This window comes from Macrobrachium nipponense, chromosome 32 (assembly GCF_015104395.2).
Source record: "Macrobrachium nipponense isolate FS-2020 chromosome 32, ASM1510439v2, whole genome shotgun sequence".
Classification (NCBI taxonomy): Eukaryota; Metazoa; Arthropoda; class Malacostraca; order Decapoda; family Palaemonidae; genus Macrobrachium; species Macrobrachium nipponense.
The window spans coordinates 33,854,530-33,869,681 of record NC_061094.1 but is presented as its reverse complement, the minus strand read 5'-3'; the positions used below and the strand labels follow the sequence as shown (position 1 = coordinate 33,869,681).

At 33.1% G+C, this 15,152-nt stretch overlaps 1 protein-coding gene across 1 annotated transcript in view; it reads left to right on the top strand.

Annotated features, from left to right (window-relative positions):
- Positions 1-13,274, top strand: part of LOC135207404 (glutamic acid-rich protein-like) — a 132,693-nt gene extending 119,419 nt beyond the window's left edge. Inside the window, exon 4 of the mRNA XM_064239132.1 lies at positions 384-13,274. Coding sequence (XP_064095202.1) covers positions 384-1,029 — 646 coding nt within the window. The 3' untranslated portion in view covers positions 1,030-13,274. The remainder of the gene's footprint in view (positions 1-383) is intronic.
- Positions 13,275-15,152: the final 1,878 nt, after the last annotated feature.

Sequence of the window (15,152 nt, the reverse complement as noted above, 5' to 3'; positions counted from 1 at the left end):
CACCCACTACTAGAGTGTTTGATCTTTTTCCCTCAATGATTTTCTGCCTGAAAATAAAAAAATAATTGAGTTTTTGGCTGTTAGTTATGATGAAATACTTTCATTCTGTTAATCTTTACTTGCTAAGGAAATGAACAGTATTTTGGGTTGATAGAATTTATTAGTAAGTTTATTTTTTTCATTTCCTGCAGTTTTGTGAGTAGTAGAGTGGAGTATCTTTGATTTTATCTCATCTACTTTCTGTTAAGTCAGTTGTATGCCTTTTAATTATGCCCTATGGAAGTATTATATCCACTAATTTCATGTATAATATATTGTATTTGGGAATGAAGTTATTTAGATTTTCCTGGTCATATATCCAAATAACTTTATTTTGTTTTCAGGAATGATTGTCAAAGCCAGCTTTTCCAAGGAATTTTGGATTCTCTTAGAGTGAGTCAGGATGTGACATCTGTAAATGGTGAAGAAATTGGAGCCAGTGGAGTTCATGTGAATCAAGTTGCACAGGATGAAGTACACCAGAATGACAGCAGTGACAATAGTAATGGGGATGATAGTGGGAATCCATCGTTCTGTATAGAAAATGTACATAAATTGTTAGGTGATGATGATGATAACGAGGAGGAGGAGGAGGAGGATGAGGATGATGATGAAGACGAACCTGAGGAGGAAGGGGAAGAAGAGGAGGATGAGGCTGAGGATGAGGAGGAGGAGGAGGAGGATGATGATGACGACGATGATGATGACGATGAAGTGGAAGAAGAGCAGAGTGAAGATGAAGTAGATGGTAATATAGAAATAAATGATAATCCCACATTTATGATGGAAAATATTCAGTGTCTTTTTGGATATACAGACAATGACGATGACGATGATGATGACGAAAGATTTCACTCTGCTTGTGATGATATAACCACAGCCTTCTGGGGAGGGGATGATGATCTTGCTATGCAAGATGGAAGTGAAGAGGATGCTGATACAAATACATATTGGCAAATAATGAATAGGGAACCACTCTTGGAGGATTAGAAAATGTTAGCCAATTTCTTAGTGAAAGTCAGTGTGAATATACTTTAAAGTAGTGTATTTTTGTTTTCCTTTGTGGCTCTTTGATATATGTTATTCTCATGAAAAGATTATTGTGTCTGATAAGTTTAGTGACAAAAGCTGTGTATGAATTTCTTGTGCTATGAGTGATTAGACACAAATAGTAATGAATACTGGTGTTACACCTTTTTACTCCAAAAAATACTGGTGTTACACATTTTTACTCAAAAAAAAGAAAAAAAAATGGGAATCCTAATTCTTCTCTCAGGTTTACCATCTCCCCTGTTATTGGATGCTCAAGAATTAGTACTCACCATAGATAACAGATAACCCGAAAGTCAGTGGCTGTGAAGTAATTTAGTGTTTGAAAAAGAATTTATATAATGATAATCGAATAGTCCTTCACCTTGTAAACTTCCTATGGTAAGCGTAAAATGCACAACTGCAATGATTATGATTTACATCATGGATCATCATGTAATAATTACAGAAACTATATATATTTATATATTTCATACCTCTTAGATAACTATACACATTTGTTAGAGCTTGTTGTTAATCAGAACAAACACTGTTTTTGCTGGGTAACCCAAACTTTCTTGTACATGCAGAAGTGAGGTTATTTTCAAATTATATTTTTGGTAGTTTACTCAAATTTTCAGAGATTAAGCTGAAGCCAGGATCAGATGAAAGAGGAAGGTTCACCCTTTGTGGAGGATTGGTCATAATGACCTTTAAGAATGTGCTTCACACCTTTGCAAATCGTGTTACTATTTTGTAATTTTACCTAAGTACTATTTCCTTTATGAAAATGCGTTGGTTTATACATATACTGCATTGGAAGAACTGAGCTAGAGATGAAATATAATGAGATGATATTTTCTATACATTTTAAATATTGTGCAATGAAATTGTCAAGTACGTATATGTTCCTTATTATGTAAGCACCTTAGAATACGTATGGAATAATATAGCTTACATGATGAAAGTATAAACCTTGTGCATTTATTTACATAGTAATAATAATTGTACACAGCAAAGAATTACTTCAGTGGATATTTAAGATAAATGTGTATGTGAAGTTGTTTAACAGTTTTGTATTGATTTTTCCTGCAAGATTCTTCAAATTGAATTTGTTCATCATGTGTGTCACAAGGCCATTTTGCTATCCCTAGAAGAGGTGAACATAGTCAATTAGATAAGCATATCAATATTTGTATTAATATTGAAATGGCATTGACCATGAATCCAAAGTCAGGCTTTTCATTTTCTGTGGGTCTGTATTTTTGTGTCTGGTGGTGAGAAGAAGATCAGTGTAGTCATAAGATTTGTCATCGTACTTCCTTATTCCTAATATTTCACAAATGCCCAGTCAACTTTAAGGCACATGGCTTATCATGTAAGCTTTTTGTGTGATCATAAAGTCAGTTCAGGAAGTGTTAACCAACATTTTAAATCATTAAGGATTTCAGTGCAGTACTGTTACTGCCTGGCAGTACTCCAGAAATAACAGTGAATGTATATTCTTTGTGGACTTTTTATCAGTGATTTCTTGAAGTAAAAAAAGTTGGAAATAAAGAGTTTGTTAAGTCATACTTTTTTTTTATTATTATTATTACTTTAAATTCAGTATAATAAAGACAAAAAAAATGGAACAAAGGCTAAATTTCTGGAGGGCTGTGTTTAGTACCAAAATTTTAGTAACTTTGATGTCCTTGAGAGTTTTAATACCTTGAAGTCATAACACCATTAAATATATAAAGGAGCACAAGGTAGTAACTTCATGGTATAATAAGTCTTTGTTTTCTTTAAATAGTTTTTTATTACATTGCTAATGTTTATTGTGTAGGAGGAATAGCTGTGTGAGTTTTGTCATGAACATTAACATAAACTTGTAATTGATAATGAAACATATATATAGTCTGAAGGGGCTGCAGTGTGTTGTGTGATAGTCAAGACAATGATTTTGTATTTTTATACCCAAAAGAAAATGTGGATTTCATATCAGGATGAAATAAATAATAAGTAGGAAGGCATCATGAAATAAGTGATTTTTGCTGGGATTATTAATACTTTAGCATTTGATGTAGGTATCCCACAAGTTTAATCAGTAACAGAGTATTCTTTCCTGACCTGAAAGCGTACTACTTTTTTTATTCTATACACTTTAAAAGGAATGCTTCAACAGTTTTAAATTATCATCCACATAAGAAAAGGTAGCTTTTTTTATTTTATAGTTTGATAGTTAATAAAGTTTTATTTTCCCTAAATGTAACTTCAAAACATAGGCAACAATTGAAGGACCCCACTGATACAGATTTTTAAATTGCTAAATATTTGATAGCAAGTCCCAGAGATGTAACTTAGGAAATGAGGTGGGGTGTGATTTTGCCTATGCTATAAGTAACCTAAATCAATTATGTATTAGGTAGTTTTATACTTTAGTGTACAATATTCCCAGAAGCAGTAATGATAAAATGTAAGGGTGAGTGCTCAGAAATCAGTAAGAAATATTGTTTTCCCACCATGGGGTATTTGTAGAATTTATATTTATGCGAGACCAAGATTAAACAAGAACAAAAAAAAAAAGGTGCAGGAAAGGGGAGTTGCCAATTTTGTCACCCAGTAGAAGGAGGATGCTCAATACATTTGGCAGTACTGTATGTAGAAGGAAGATGCTCAATATATTAGTGATTCAGTATGGTTAACCAGTAAGTGTATATCTATTTTTGGGTAAAGATCTATAAGTTTTACGACTACATAATAGTTGACCCATTGTTGACAGGTAACATACATTTATGTTTACATATAGCTTTGTGGTAATGTCCGGGTAGCATTATATATTCAAGATTTGGCGCCATACAGTTTGAACAAATTTTGCAGGAAAAATGTTCCTAGTTCCATTTATCACTATCTGGCAACTCTTCAGATTGCCATATTAGAGTTGGAGTGAGCTGTGAGAGATTGAGTCTTGCTTGAGGTGGTACAGAGAGAGAAATGTTGTCACAACTCACAACCTCCCATTTAGTTTGCATTACATAGTAGTGAATGAATCTAAATTTGTCATGTTATCAACTTTTTTTTTTTCTTTCTGTATGATCTTCAATGGTGTTAACTCCTCAAGCAGGGTTCCACTTACCTTGGTGTAGCGCAAGCACCTAAGCTGCACGGACACCATGTTTGCTTCCTTAGGTAGAATGACTGAATACAAAACAAGGTGTGATGTGACCTCCAGCTAACTCAGGATGTGTGCAAGATTTTCCCCTCTCACACAAGTTGTAAACATTATATTCCTAACTTAGAGCCGTTGTTATGCTCAGAGGTCTGGATAAACTAATCCTTTATAATATTAAAAATATTTCCTAACTTAACGTGAAGCGGTCTTCGTAATTAATACTCATATTTAGTACTGCTTACTAACAACAAGGATCAAATAAAAAGGACACTAATTAAACATGTAAATATGTTATCAGTTATTAGTGGAAACACAAGTAATCAAACAGGAACATAGCCTTAATTAAGTACACCAATTAAATAAATATGTGCTAAAATCTACCGTCAAGTAGGGCCTTGTTTCACTGACGGAAATTAAAATAAATACGCTATATTTTATTAGAAATAATGTTTCTGTACTGTTTAACATGCACATTATTATTTTTTACATTTTCATTATCATAAATAAATCATAAATATCCTATCCTAAAATTCCTGTATCTCTAACTCAACACTAAACACCCTCTTCAGGCTCTTCAATGGACCTTTCCTACCCCCCCCCCCTTACCAACAAGAGCAAAAACAAGAACAGCAAAGTAAGCGACAATGTATTGGTACTGTTTGTATGTCAGGCAGGCTCACATCAGCCAATCTTTTTTGTTAAATACTTCACACCAATTCCTTTGCAATGGATTTTTCCAGAAAACCTAAAATTGTCATTTTTACCAGTACAACTTAAGCACATGACATTTTAACCCTTCTGCTGTTAGGGACTGATCTCCTCAGTCATCGAAAGATCATGTCAATGGTGGGGGACTGATTGCAGTCATTCTTTTGGTTCTAGTTAGGCAGATTGCAGTAGATCCATCATAGTATGGAGTGTTTGTCTATATTCTAGCTACATTGGCAACATTAGATTTCCAGCTGAGAGGATAATCTGAGGACAAGAGCTAGACCTTCAGTAACCATCAAAATGCTGAGAGGGGGTAGGAGGTTTCTCTCCATGATGAAGTAGCACAGAGGCATCTGTTTGGAAATGACAATGATAGTAGTAGACCTGAATTATGAGATGGTTCTGATAGTGACAGGAATGAATATGGTGATGTTTATTATATCGTAGTTATAGGGAAACCTACCGTACATTTTTCATTTCATGTTTTATCAAAGATGATCATGAATCAGAGGAAATGATGGAGGAGGAATCAGATTTGTCATAAAAGAAATCATGATACAATTTGCAAATGGAACACCGTAATTCAGTTTGTAAAGAATCAGTAATGTGAAACTTTTTTGGAAATAAATTCACATTTTCTACAGAATGGCAAGTTAATGTTTGATTTTTTGTGAAATTTATCCAAGTGAAATTTACTCCATGCTTTAAGATGTATCACTCTGAAATGAATCTCCAATAAAAGCTACATAATTCAATTTTTGCATAACATACCATTTGCATATTATCTTTATCACTCTATTGTAATAACATAATTTGCAGTACTACACTGTGAAAATATGACAGTAATGAAAATAAAGAAAGTACAAATAAAAAAATGGAGGAAATTAGTTGGTTATATCATTAGCAATATATACTCATCACGTCAATAGTGGAGAAAAGAGGCTCACAGCCAAAGGGTTAACTGTCTTTTTATTGTGCAGCGGCAGTAATTATAGTAAAGAACACTGTAGTATTGTGTGCTCTCTCTCTCTCTCTCTCTCTCTCTCTCTCTCGCTCTCTCTCTCTCTCTCTCTCTCTCTCTCTCTCTCTCTCTCTCTCTCTCTCTCTCTCTCTCTCTCTCTCTCTCTCTCTCTCTCTCTCTCTCTCTCTCTCTCCAATAGGTCTTCCTTTTGCTGGCTAAACATCACAAGTGATATGCATCAATGACCTCGTTTTAAAGTTAACTAGCAAATTTGTTTATGACAAGAAAAGGGTATCGATGCAGACAAATTGAGGAGCGGTCAGTAAAATGGCTGACTCCATTCGACTTTAATGAATGTAGTCTTGCATATAGGTTATAGCAGCAAGAATGAAAATTAAACTTTTTGACAATGAGATAGTTTTCAAGATCTAGGGTTCATTGTGTCTAATAACTTGCAACCCTCTTAACAATTTGTAGATGTTAAAAAGAGAGTCCCTTCAGAATACAATGGGATGCATTCAGTGTCCATTTTCTAATAGGAAAGAGTGTAATACTGTTCATTTATGGATGTCATCACAGAAGTAAACATCTAATTCAGAGCAATCGAGCCTAATAGCACCAGTCGGAAACTATACATACTGTATTAAAGTGTACTGTCTAGGAAGTTCTTAATTAAAAAGTCACTTGATAGAAAAATTTAAAATACTTGAAGCTATAACTAGTAAAGATTACAGGCTTGTGGTTACTGAACAAATTAGCCAAACTGGATCCAGCAGTTGAAAAATGGTCACAGTCACTTGGAATAGACTTGCTTGCTGAGGTAGTAAATAGTAACAACACTGGCCTCAATAAGATGAGACAGTGATTAATACTTATGACTTATTTTTCTAGATGTCTGCTTGGATGGTTAAGCTTTTATGTAACTCAGTTTACAACTTGTAGACTAGATTTAAAATGGAAGATTAGTTCCCACTAGTAGGCCATGAGATGGAGTCACCTGTCATACTAATAGTTTTGTAAAAAAAAATTTCTTCTAAGATGGGTGAATCAGGTTAGAAACCCAAAAATGCTGTGCCAGTTTCTTAAAAGAGAAATTCTTTGAAAAACAGGTAATACTTGACTTATTCCTTCAGTATTAGACTTCTCATTGTTGGTAAGACTAACAAATATACCCCCAGCATAGCTATCAGGATGATCATTTGTACTTCTGTTTTGTTAAGCTTTTGCATTTTTTTGTCAGTGCCTTGCTTTTTTACTCTAGTATTGCTGGTGTCTAATTACATACATATTATGTATTTTGCAAGTGTCAGGTTACGTATTTGGTTATCAGTTGCAAGATGGAAGAATTTTGATGATTGAAAAAAAAAAAGCACACCCTAATGTGTTTCTAAGATAATAGAAATATTCTCCCTCTTAAGACCTACCAGTCTATGACATCGGTGTTCTCAACTCCCCTCTTCTCTCCATTTGCTCTGTGTTTGGTTCCCTGCCTCTTATTTTGGGCAACAAAAATCTCTTACCCCATCGTAATTAATTTGTGACAAGTTCAAATACAAAAACCATGAAACTGTGCTGCAGCTTTACACAAAAATAGTTAGACCTCATCTTGAATATGCAGTACAGTTTTGGTCACCAACACTAAGAAAGCATATGAATAGATTAGAAAGGGTACAAGCAAGAGCCACGCTTAATTCCATCCATCAGGCAAATATGTTACCAAAGACGACTAGAGAGCCTGAACATGTATGGCTTAGAAACACGACGATTGCGAGGACAACTAATAGAAACATTCAAAAGACTGAAAGGCATAACAAAACTAGATGGTAGCCTATTTACATTAAAAGAAAATCAGACGAAATAATTGATGGAAATTAGAGCTGAAGAGCCACAACATATCCCAGTGTGGGAACTTCTTTACATACAAGATACGACACGTGGAAGAAATTGTCATACGACGTAAGCAACGACAGTGTGGTAGAGTTTAAAAGAGAGCTAGACAAAATCATTAGAACTGTAAATGAACATTAAAACCTGCTTGTAGAATGAGGACATGAGGTCTCCTCGGATGGATTAGTCTGAGACCACGTAATCCTTTAACGTGACTTTTGATGCACAAGGCACAGTTCAACCCCACACCTTTCCCATAACCATATGGGAATTGTTTTGTATGAGTTGCTTTACAGTCCTCATCCCTCAATTCATTTAAACATTTCCAACCTGTTTCACAGATGAACCCAAACTGAGTTCTCAATTTTTCTGAGCCTTTCATTTAAGCACCTTTTCCAGTATGCTCATACCATACTCAAACAATTTTATTTCTCTATAATATCTACATTGCAATGCCTCCCCTATACCTTTGTAACTCATTACTTTAAATTTCTTTTCTCACTTTTCTATTCCTATCTCTTTCTTTATCTGGGCCATATAGTAAATAGTACATGAATGACCAATGCTCATTATCTTAAATGGTCCTGATCCCTCATTTATTTCCATCTTAAATGGTCCTGATCCCTCATTTATTTCCTCTGTTGGTCCCTCTGTTATATCAAAATCCTTTATGTTCATTTTCCACATTAAGATTTCGTAAATAATGCCTCTATTGTGCCTGTATTTTATATATAGTAATTACCAACCAATTTCCATACTAAGTTACTTATGCAGATTGTTCATAGAAATTTATATTTTCAGCAACTGTTGAAGATGAAAAAATTTGAAGTCAGAGATCTCAAAATCTTATAAAATTGTTAAAAAAAATATAAATTTAAAAATTACCATACTGGGTGTAGGTCATCAGTCATGTTAGAAACATTCAAATAGACTTCACATAATACGTATATATATCCTGTTACAGTGAGCTGCTTCCTGTATCAAATTTTTTTTTTTTGTTTGGGGACTTGATACAAATTTTCAATATTGGGACTACATAATTAGAACCCATAAAAATTACCATACTGGATGTAGGTCATCAATCATGTTAGAAACATTTCAAATAGACTTCGCATAATACATATACATATCCAGTTACAGAGAACTGCCTCCTCTATCGGTAAATTTTTTCTTTTGGGGACTTTAATACAAATTTGTAATAGTATTGGCACTACATAATTAGTACCCACTTTTTGTCTAGAGGTGTATTTCATTATCCATATACTGAAAATGGTTTATTATAATAAACTGGAGTAAATATTTAGTTATCACAGTGTGCTGATTTTTTATTGTTTAAAATTTAATGACAGAATTGCTTTTGTTTCTTATTCAAGTTTTAGAAAATTACTGAAAATATTAAATTTTTTTTTTTTTTTTGTAGTAGAATAACATTATGAGTTTTCTTTATCTGCTATATAAGCACCATACCTGGTCAAATGGTTTCCCATTTTATGTAGATGATGGAATATCCTTTGACCATTTTGTTAAATATATACTGTATACATAATAGGTTTATAACAAGGTAATAGTATGTAAATGCAATGGTGGAATTTTTTTTTTTTTTTCTTTTAATATTTTATGCGAGAACTATGCAAAATGTTACACTACAGGTTCACCCTAATACCTAAACAGTAATGCTAATGATCTGGAAGTGTGCAAGTCCTGAATATTAAAGAATGAAAGAGCTTGCTCAGCATACAAGATGTATCATGGTGTTGCTAGTTACTGAATTCAACCCGAGTTGTTATATTCATGAATTTATGTTTTGCAATTATTGTGACTTGGATTTTAAGATATTGACATTACTGTGTGATTTGGGCTTTAAGCTATTGCTAATACCATTTCCAATTTTATTTTAAAACCATACTTTTAGAGAGGGTTTTTATTTCAGTTTTATATCCATAACTATATCTTGTAATACAGACAAAAATGACTTTGAGAGTTTTTGAAGCCGTTCAAAACTATTAATTTAAAGAGCAGTATGAGGCATGCATAGCAGATTGTTTTAACACATTGGGTGTGGGTGGAAGATGCTTGTTTTCCATTTTGGTCTATAACCTTTATAGATTAGTTTTGCTGTGAAGGAATGTTTTGAGAAATACTAATTTGAATCTTTGGGAAAGTTTTTAAACCAAAGGAGATGCATATAATGTTTGCTGTAACTGGAGTTTGGAGTGCTGGGAAAGTGGAGGAATATTATGGATTACTAAATGAACTAAAATATATGGCAAACTTAGTATGTGCAATAGAGACACGGTTCGTGTTTCTATTTCACAGATTTTTTTATTTTGCTTTAAAATTGCATCTAGGGGCAAATTTGGTATTTAGGCACAAAGTTTCGCAGGGTCTTTTGAACATGAATGAACACTTCCAGAGAATTCATACCTATAAATTTCAATCAGCCTTAGAACTTTTACAAATTTTATTAATTCTGCTAGCTGTAGAATATAGTATCAATATTATAAGTTGCCACATTAAATTGAATAACAAATGATTATGTAGTAATGATTTTTATGAGGCATACATTTGATCAAATATTGTGTTTTATAATGTAAATGTACCATTTAGTGGAAAATCTGACTTTCTTGGCATTGGTTTTTTTAAGAGTTACACTCAAGCCAAATCTAGTTTAAAAGTAAATACTAGGGAATGGCAACATTAGAGCAAATAAGCAGGCTTCAGTGTAAGATTGGGAAATTTTTAAAATATGACATTTGACGATTACTCTGCTTTTTACTGTTAATATTTGAGAGCCCTAAAAAAAAAAAATGTCCTTAAGGTTCAGTTATGTAGAGAATTATGTAGTCTCGATGTTTATACAGTTACCTGTTTAAATTACAACAGGAAGACACATATGTATTATTATACATAATTTATTTTTATCTTGAGAACCTGGGGGCTGAAAGGGTGCTGTAGATAGCCTTTGGTAGTGCCTAGAGTGTGCCAATCTCACTATGCATATGTTAGGTCTACCCCTTATGGACCAACCCTGTGAGAGTTAAGATTTTCAACTATACATAGTTTTTGCTAAAACCATTTAGTGACAGTAATGCCTCCTACAGAATTTCAGTGACAAACACTGTGGACACTTCATAATCAGCTAATGTAATTTGTAACTTGGATAATAACAGATAAACTCAACAAAGAATTTTTCACTAGTGGAAGTAGAAGTCAACAGAAGTGGATTCTACGGATTTGATGGTACGTAATTGACACTCAGGTATTTAACAATAGAGTTGAGAGAATATTTATAACCACAGACATAACTTTGCCAAAAATGTCTTTTTTGGGCCGAAGAAATTGGATAATAATCGCTTTCTAAGGCACTGTCACCTCTTCCATATATGAATGCACATAATTTGTTATACTTTCCATACATGCACAAATTGATAACAGTGGTTGTAACTGTAAAGCACTTTTAAGGTTAGTGGGAGGATTTGTGTTAAAAAGCAACATGTAATTTTGCCTATAGAAAGCAGTTTGGCCTTCTGACACCTAAATTAAGTTAAAGTTATAAAAGTACAAGTAAGACTTATCACATTATTGTTTTCTGACTAAAATCATCTGATCAAACGAAATTTTTTGTATCAATACAGCTATTGAACCCTATAATATTATCTTCACAGTTCCAGGTGTAATGTAATTGGTTAGTATATTGAAATTGCATTTTATTGGCTTTAGTTGTGTCCTAAGAGATTTTCATGTTTCATAAGCTAACAGTGTTGTACATTATGTATATATTATTTGAATTTTTTTTTTTATTCTATGCTAATATTACTTTTCAGTTAGATTTGCCAAATTTTGTAAGGTTGATGCAGAAGCATACTATTTAGTTTATATTATTCTAAACATGCAAAAGTAAATTCATAAGTACTGGTTTGTACTATAGATCTCAAGAATTAATCTTTAAATTTGTCAGTGATAACCAGAAACGCTTCTCTCTAGCCATCCAAACCTGTAGAAACTCATTTCACACATTTTTCTTGGCTAATTAATGAGTGTTTTACTTTTTGGAAAAGTAGTTACCTCTTGAACTATTCTATTCAAAATCAAGTATGTGTGTAAAATTCTAATTAAAATTACACTAGTCTTTAAAGATATGAAAAGTATTATATTGCTACTATCACATGAACTCTTCTGAAATCAACATTGTTGAGAGCTGGTTGAATTAATTAAGTGGTGTCTTAAGAGTAATGGTTGTACTAATACTGTACCAAACATTATGTAATGTGATCTTATATATATGTATTTATATGATTGTTTTGAAAATTAATCACTATTTTAAGAAAACATTACAGAAAAGTAATGTAAACTGGTATAATGTATATTTTATTACCAGGTTGTGTTATTGTGTTTTGAATTTTGCTTGAAACAGGTCAGATTAGTAATTGTGCAACCTCATACTTTTTTTATATAAAAAATGGCAAATAAGTATAGTATGAAAACAGGTTGGTCAATAGTTCGCCTATATGTACTAGCATTGGTTGATAAACCATTAAAATTTAATGTTACTTCTTCCTTTACTGGTTTGACGATCCTGGGAAATGTGGTGCAAAACCATTGCATATATAGTTGTTGTTTCTCATTATTTAGGGCAATGCTTAGTAAAATAATTGTATGTAAAAAGAGAACAGTTAAATTAAATCAGAAATTTAGATGTGAAATTTAATCAAAGCAAGGCCTATTAATGTGGCAGAAGAAAACTGTTTATTTGCATAGTGAAAAAAATATATGTTTAGTAAAATTCATGGAACCCTCACTTGACTGGCAACTTAGTTTGCAGTCCCTTGATGAGAAACACAAAAAGTAGCATTTTTTTTTTCATTCCATATAAAAAATTTTACTACACAGTGCAGTGAAAGTATTTACCTTGTAAACTATTGATGTTAGATTGGTAAGATTTCATGTTTTTTTTTTTTTTTTTTTTTTTTTTTCTACTGAAGCATATCAATCCAGTAATTCATGTGTAGACATGAGAGGGAAAATTACAAGCGCTAAAAGAAGTGCACACAAGAACTTTGTAGAGAAACTATGTTAGTTGGAGCAACATTTCAATGCATAACAGAATTAGAATATTATTACCAAAGTAATGGAGTGAACTAACCTGTAATTTGGTTGTGTTTCAAGGCGCACTAACAGTCTTGCATGTACAAGAGCTTCAGTGGTATAGAGGAGACCTCATAATGATAAAATAAAAGGTCATAATTGCTGAAACCTTGAGGGATTCTTGAGAAAACATTGAGCTATACAATCCAACTGTTCTATGAACATTATTTTTTTTTTCTTATAAAGAACAAGTTATGTTCAGTCATATGTACAGTATTGTATGTTCACAAAGTGACTTTGTGTTAGTGATTTATTACAAATGATATTTGAAATCCATTGTCATCATTTGTACTATGTTGATTTTTTTTACCTTGTTTGTTTTAAAAATAAAAGATTTTTAAGTATAAAGCTGTTTAAAAATATTTTGTGCATATGGTTCCAGAATGTTTTGAAGAGTCAGTCAACCAACTTTTGAAATTCATTTTGAAATCTATTGGATAATGTAAATATCACTTTAAAATCTATTGGATAATGTACATATTTTAAAACTTTTTTGCACTAACTAGCTACTTCACATGAGTGTAAAATGGACATGTTTCTAAGTTGTGTGCTTAAACTAATAATAGTAATAAACTTCATCAAACAAAGTGGCCGTCTGGATGCTGTCGAGTTTTTATAGTTATTGTAGTTTCTCAATCTCTCGAATGAGTTTCTTTGTAGCAGCATGTAAATTATACAAAGTTCTTTTATTCCATGATGGTGCTAAAGCTGACAGAAATTTTGGCAATTTTTGATTGGTTGTCAAAGCGGTGGGGGCTCCTCTTATTGGCTGGAAGGGGAATGACTCATCAGGGAGAGTCTGGGTGACTGACTTAGGCGCTGCTGATTGGTTGGCACCAGGTCCCAGGAGTTTTGATCACAGGGTGGGCAGCTGAATTGTTATCCCAGGGGCATGCCTTGCTGTTCTGATGGTAGTAGGGATAAGAAATGTCTACTGGGTAATGGTTTCCATCAGAGGATAGTGAGGGCCTCCTTATATTGAAGGCAGTGATGGTCATAGTGGCCCCCAATGCTAGCAGATTGTCAGAGTGCAAAAATCCTGAACAGCAACAATGACCATTGCTGCCATACTGATATCATTTCCAGGTTATTTTTTGTCAGATTTCTGGCCATTTCTCACTCTTACTTTCTAAAAGTTCAGCAAATTAAGATATGTTTGTTCATATGCAGAACAAACCTTCAGTCTTAACAATAAGATAATCTTGCACGAGCTGGAAACCAGTTATGGGGGGCTGGCTGGCTAATGCCATTTTTTAAGGACAGGACTTTGACATTCATACCACTTAATAAGGTGACTTGGGACATCTCCAAACCGCATATGATTTTCGTCTCTGACCTTCGGTTTTGTAACGCCAGGGCGATTTATCCTCAAAATAACCATTTTTCAAATTCTATCTCCTCCCTTGATATTTAATATTAAGACCTGGGATTACTACCATATATTAGACCTGATGTAGACCTCCAATCAAATTTTTTTTTTTTTCTAAAAGTAATTTTTTTGCTAGATATGAATTTTTCATTATGGTAAAAAAATAAACCCTATACATCAGGAAAATTTTTTTTAGAAAAAAAAAAGAAAAAATGGAAAAAAGGGCTTCACTTGATTGTTCTATAATGCCTTTCTAAGTTATATACCAAATTTCAATGCTATAGCTTTAAAACTAAGGGAGAAGATAGAATTTGAAAGTCAATAAGTAGTATAGTTTTGAGATGCAGGCGTTCAAAGTTTTCCTTTGTATTTTTACAGAGACAATGTTAATAAATAATGATTATTATGAATTCATATTTCTTTTTTGGGTATTAATACATAAACCAAAACTACGTTATTTATCATAATTTGATCATAAATGAAGATCCCTTTGCTCATATATCGTAGCCTGGGGCACTGCGTCAGGCAAGACAGGCCACTCCTTCCTATGGAACTCTCTCTCTCTCTCTCCTTCACTAACTCAGCTTATTAGAGCGAATTTTCTTCTGTATGTTAGCGTGATGTTTTGCTTGTCTTTTCCTCTTTGGCATGATGAAATTCTTGCCGAAACAAAGATAAACAAATTTAAAATGACAAATTTTCTTAGACAATTTGTATTTTTTATAGCTACAAACCTGAGGTCTTAACAATAGGATAGGATAATTTCTAGCACCTAGCTGGATCCGGTAAAAAAGTAGATGAAAGCAAGGAATCTTGTGGTATCTGGCAACGCATGCATAGATCGGGTGAAGAGTGGT